The 6,192-nt window shown below is 46.6% G+C and overlaps 1 protein-coding gene across 2 annotated transcripts; it reads right to left on the bottom strand.

The window, feature by feature from the left end:
- Positions 1-1,433: 1,433 nt before the first annotated feature.
- Positions 1,434-3,838, bottom strand: LOC133897399 (cyclin-D4-1-like). Of its 2 annotated transcripts, none has more exons than XM_062338127.1 (6): positions 3,441-3,838; positions 3,260-3,346; positions 3,031-3,129; positions 2,713-2,932; positions 2,501-2,616; positions 1,434-2,268 (listed from the first exon to the last, which is right to left on the bottom strand). In XM_062338127.1, exons 1-6 carry the CDS (start codon positions 3,717-3,719, stop codon positions 2,014-2,016), a joined length of 1,056 nt encoding a protein of 351 aa, XP_062194111.1. In that variant the 5' UTR covers positions 3,720-3,838; the 3' UTR covers positions 1,434-2,013. The 2 variants fall into 2 exon arrangements, with proteins under 2 accessions (XP_062194111.1, XP_062194112.1); XM_062338128.1 differs by having other exon boundaries at positions 2,713-2,914.
- Between the last annotated feature and the right edge of the window lie 2,354 nt (positions 3,839-6,192).

The following is a 6,192-nucleotide window of genomic DNA, read 5'->3' as shown; positions in this document are numbered from 1 at the left end:
AGGTAGCGTCTTGTATCACTGCTCGCGATGCAACTGGCTGCAGTGAAGAGAAATCGCATGTTCTTGTCTTGTGTGTGTGACTGTCTGCGGATACGGTGTATATGGTTTAGCATGCATCTTTCGTGGAAAGCCAAAATAGGAAAAGTTATCAGCCTTGCTGGACCATTTGATTTGTGTATTCATCCAAGGCTTGACCAAGGGGCCACAGCCTTATACAATGCCGACCCAGGCCATAAATACACGCATGTGATGGCCTCTAAGTGGATCTTGGTGTTCTTTCTTAGGTACCAAAACCGGAAAATCAAATTTCGAGCAAATATAGCTCTTTTCAGATTTTTTTTTAGGGTAGATGAGTTTTTTAGTTATATTGGGATCATAACCGGTAAACATCCGTACAGAGTATAGCCAGACGACGTCAGCTATTACAAATGAGATATTAGACTATAGATGAGAGAGAATTAAAATATTAAAGGAGACTAAATTAATTCTTCTTGCTTGATTAATTTCTAATACAAAGCTATTACCAATTATATTCAGCCTGTCAACTTACATAGTCACAATCTGATTACAACTTGTTTATTCCTTACTGTCAATTCTAACTCAATCCTAACCAAAACCAACTTACTTCTCCTAATCCGACGCTCTTACGCTCTTAACGTATCTTTACTGATATGATCTTTCAAACTAATTTATCTCTTCTCTAAAACTAAAACTAACTCATCTCTTTAATTTTGAAGCCATGAGCAGAAGCACTGCTCTTTCATTTAAGAAGAAGGAAAAATTATGCTCTTTTACCTCTTTAATCAGCCACCACTATTTTGATCCTTGTTGGTGCTCTCTTTTTCTTTCCTAATAACCACATACCCCCCCCCCCCACCACCACACACACACACACACACACACACACACACATATATATATATATATATATATATATATATATATATATATATCACAAACGGAGTAATTTCATCGTTCCAGCCAACCAGCTTCAAGTGGGCACTGAACAGTATCCTGTTGTTGGTTAACAGTGATGCTTGTCTGGAAGTACTGCATTATCAGCAGTTAAGTGTCCTTGCTTGCAACATATGACAAGCACGACACGATTACACAAAGCAATGTGTCACCTGAAAAGAAATCCAACTCATCAGGGAATAATCTTACTAGCCCTTTTGATAACTACTCCAAATTAAGAAAGGACCATAAGCTTGCATCAACAAATATTTTTTTAGGCAGATTCTCAAACACTACTGTATGGCACTAGAGCTACTTTTATGCTTGTGTTCCCGAGGTTCCTCCAGACAATGTCGCCTCTATTTTATTTTCTAAAAGGTAGCGAATTCCATGGTCTATGCAGACAAGCAGTCAAACAATGTTTGGTGGTGGCAGCGAGGTAGTCTTAGTGAGAACATAGCAAAGAAACCGATCATTGGTGACGTTGATAGTTCATAACCCCTGACGGAAACCCACTTCCTGTTCTTATGGGTTCTGTCTCATTTCTTTGTTTTGCTCCTTCGTGGAGTTCAACCAGTGAGCGATTATTTTCACGCAAGAATTGATTGTTTGTTTCTCCCTGGATTTTTTCATAAAAGAAATTGGTCGGAAATTACAGAACAAAGCTAATGAAGCAGAGCTATGTAACACAAACGCAGGTCAGTGCCTAGTCCTTGACGTGTGTCACCATCACCTCATCTGCCTTTATTTTGGTCGTCTCGTCGACTCAGCTCTGTCAATCTGCAAGACCTTTGCTCTTTTTGGGAACACCATTGTGGCTGCATACAGCAAAAGCACATGAATCAGCACATTTCTCCACATCAGATCGACCCTCTTTATTCGAGACCGTCTTTGCTCAATTGTCATGTCCAAAATGCACTGCTTTTGGCGGCCCTTCCTTCGCCTTTCTTCAGGCTCTTTGAAACGGCAGTCAGTGCGATCAAAAACACTTAAAACTTTTATCAAGGAGGTGATGATCAGTGCAAAGAAGAGACTTTTATCTATCCATCATTGTGCTAATCATCTGCTAATCTTCCTCCTCTTGCTGCTAACAACCGGGGAGCTCTCGCTCTCATCGACAGCAGCTGCATGTGAGCCGGCAACAGTTGTGTCGTCGCTTCTGTAGCTCAGGCAGCCGGCGTCAAGCACCCCGGTAGGGCTCTGCGGCACAGAGGAAGAAGAGGCTCTTCTGGTGCCGTCAGGTTTAGGTGGCACCGGCACGGTGCCCATCAGGACCATGGCCTGAACCGCTTCAAGGCATCGCGACACCCTCTCCTGCAACCACAGCAGCAGAAAGCAACAAAGCATTAATCGCCAAGCTTTCGAGTAGTAGCTCGCGCGAGGCTACAATAAATGTGGTTCACGCATCTCGGCAGTGTGTCGCGACAATACAGGTTGCAAAACTACGACTTCGATGCATGGGGTAACGTTTGTGCATTGAAAGACGCTGAATCCGACGACAAAAATTGCGAGAACAGAAGGACGCATGGCTCGGTCACACGCGTACCTTGTGTACACGGTGGGTGCAAGCCTCGTCGATATCTACGGCGTACTCTTCTCCGACCACGGCGGCGGCGACGGCCGCGGCGACCTCCGAGGGCCTGAAATCTAAGCAGTGTGTCCCTGCAAGCATACATGCATAATGAAAACGTCAGATCGATCCAGAGCGATCAAAGTTTCTATTATAAAACTCTGCTTGAACTTCTTGCTGCTAATTACCTCTAGCTATGCAGAGGATGAGCTCTGCAGATCGCAGGGCGGAGCGTCTGGGTGGCGCATCGCCGCCGTTGAGCCGGTGGAGGAAGTAGTCGATGTACGAGAAGGGAGTGACCGCTCGCATCCTCCACTTGAGCGTGCTCAGGACCAGGAGCTCCATGCTCTGAATCGTCTTGGCTTCAAACACGTACCGTGCTTCCCCGACCTGATCGACAGGATCCAGCTGTGATCAGAACGAAGTTTCAGATCAGATGGACGTAATGCGATGCGATCGGGGCGCGCTGAAACGTGTAATATCTGCATTTTGCGTCTCTCTTTCACCTGCAGGTCGAGAGATAGAGGAACAGAGGTCTCCTCCATCTTGGCAGCCAGGGACACGCACGCCACGGATAGCAGCTGTGTCATCCATGCCTTGCCTTCCTGAAACGACGAGACACACATTATTACTGGCACTGAAACACTGAAATGGCGCAGGTTCTGATTGCCGTTACTATTTTTCAAGAACCAAGAGGTAGTACGTACTACTCCAGTTCGTAGGAGCGATTCTTACCGGAAGCTGGTAGAGTGAGAGGAAGCGGTCCAAGTAGTTGACGGCCAAGCACGCAGTGAGAGGGCTGAAATTGTAGTACGTGTGGACCTGTCGAGAGATTAACAGTCAGATTCATCACTGGATCGATGTGCAAGGCCACGTTGAGAGAAGGAATATAGCTCGCATTGATCAATAAACCCACCTTCCAAATCCAATCGATGGCGTCCATCCGGACGCGGAGATCCAAGCCCCCGCCGCGCAGCCTCTCGGCGTAATCCTCCCTGGGCATGTGCTCCGCCTCCGACTCTACCAAAAGTGCGACGCGTTCCTCCGACGGCACGGGGAAATCCATGGCGGGCTCCTCGCTCCTCCTGTTCCGCACCAGCACCTCCTCCTCGCCCTCTGCTGCGAAGCCAAGGATGCTGCTGCTGTCCTCGGCGCAGAGCAAGATGGAGGCAGCCATCTCGTAGCTCGGAGCCATTCCTCACTACAAGGTTGTGGAATAATACTGATCTGATACCGATGGTTTTGGTTGGTCTCCTCCTCTTCTTCCTCTTGCTGCTGCTGCTCTTGTTCTTTCTCTGGCTTGGTGTGGGTGAGTGGAAGAGGAGGGGCAAATGAGCAAGAGGGCTCTGTGCAGTGAGGCCTCTTTGTATCAAGCAGCGTGCAGACCAGCGAGGGCATTTTCGGCAAGTGATCGCAAGGCAAAAGCTAAGACAGGGAAGCGGGAAGGAAGGAGGAGGATGGCGATTAGAGAAAGAAATGCATGCATTTTTCCCCCGTCAAGATCGCTTTCGTTTTCTTTCCTTTTGTAGTCTGTACTTTGAGGAGTTATACTTTCCTAGAGCTTTCATTACACGGTCTTTTTAGGGCTCTTTTTGTTGATTTTTTATTTCCTTTTTCATCCTTTTGATGACGCTAGTAAAAAAGAGTAATCTCAGCGTTGAAAAGAAATTGTTATGTTCATACATGGAAGGGAAAATTTCACTGGACATGCCACGCGTGACTTATTAAGACTGTTTAGTTATGTTTAAATTCATATTAAAAAATAGATGAAATAATATACGACAAATAAGAAGAATTAAAGGATATATAAATATCAAGTCGAAGGAAGGAACGACTAAGATAAATCATGCATGCATAAATCTATACGGTTTTTCATTTCCCAGTTCATACATGAAGTGATTGGGAAAAAAAAGTTCATACGCGAACGTTAAGTCCCATCGAATCGAAGTCGATGGAATCGACGCATTCGTGATGTGCCGGACTGTCACCGGTGTGGTAGGTGCCGTTCACGTATGAGAAAACAAAGAGCATTGTTTTCCGAAGATGAATCAGCTTGGCCCTTGGTTCACTGCTTGACCTACTAGGCTACTACTCCTCAACTGTAAAACGGATCTCTACGTGGACCACCTTCCCTCGGCATCTCCGTGTTGATGTTCGTCGCTGCAGCTTTAGCCATTACCAGTTTACCCCATTTGCCTAGCGCGGTAGGAGTCTGCCGTTGGAATTGATCTCGACTTCTCTAATGAAATCCTAACAGAAACCGAGATTAAAAGGGGACATGGTCCTCACTCACCCACGACGCAACCAACTCTTTGCTTGCAGTAATGTTTCACACAACGCCACATATAAAAGGAGATACCAGAGCCTCATGAGTTAAAATGATCTCACGAGGCCAAGGTCATCCCGATATTCCTAACCCTACATCAATTCTAAGGACGCTACAATGGAACGAAGGCTTTGTTGTCGTTCACGCCACAACGCCAATATCGTCTTCACCGCCGCCGTCTACAACCTCGACATTAGTAACGATCTTCACCAACCCATTTCATCCCTGCACTGCCCGAGTCACCATCCATTACTAATGGCCTCTACTCAATCAAGTACTTTCAAGTTTCCGCGTCATATAAAGATGTTCGATTGCTAGAGCTAGAGTGTATGATGATTAGATTAAAGATTAGCATGCATCTGCAACTGTCTGTTGCTCAGGATTCGCAAGCTCTGCACAACCTTCTCCTATAATGCAGCTCTAATCGTTAGAGCTAGCTGACCATCAGAGCATATTTTTCAAAATTTATACGGATTATATCATTCTCAATTCCTTATGTATCACATAAGAGTGAGATGCTAAGACGAGATTTGCTTTATGCTTAGAGCTATCTTTTTATCAAGAGATAACTAGATCTCTAATATTTTTCTCTGTATCTATAAAATAAAAGCTAACACCTAACTCTTATTTAACATCTTCTCACTTTTCTATCCTAGTATATATCTGTAAAAAAAAAATAGCAGCTAGCTAAGAGATGTCGTAACGGTTCCTATCTGTCGCCGGTACGGCAGCTGGACAACTCTTCCGGCTGCCGTGGTTCACCGGCCGACATGCGGGCCGCGCTTAACACACCTCGTGAAGTGTCAGTTCGGCCGACGTGTATTGATGGTCCAGGCGTACGTATTGAAGGGAGTCACGGTACCTGCGCGCGAGATAGACAGCGACCGGGACTCCTGTCCCCCTGGGGCCGGTATCCGTCCATCCGTACTGACCGACGTTGATGTCGGTTCTGTTCTCACGGTCAATTTCGCTCTGTCTCTCGCTGCCCGCCTCGTCAACCAGTATGTGACCGCAGCGCTGTGGTGGTCGCGAGGTCCTCCCCGGCCACACACACTTTGCTCATGTCGTGCATGAGCTGCTGCCTGCTGCGGCGGACATGGTGCACGGTGAAGGCGACGGCAGTGGTCGAGGTCCGAGATCTCGAAATGGCCGCTTGACCGTTCGAGGAACGCCTTTTCCGCCGGCACGTCGTTTACCGCCCTGGCTGGCGACAACTCTCCCTCGGAGCCGGCGGCAGCTACCTACCTAGCTACTGCTGAAGTGCTGCTTATAATATGTACACAAATAGCACCTGCCGATGGCGATGTATGTGTGCACTTACAGAGTACAAGGTCTGAAACAG

This window comes from Phragmites australis, chromosome 17, assembly GCF_958298935.1.
Source record: "Phragmites australis chromosome 17, lpPhrAust1.1, whole genome shotgun sequence".
NCBI lineage: Eukaryota > Viridiplantae > Streptophyta > Magnoliopsida > Poales > Poaceae > Phragmites > Phragmites australis.
Note: the sequence above shows the minus strand (reverse complement) of the source record. Positions and strands in the feature narration are given on the sequence as shown.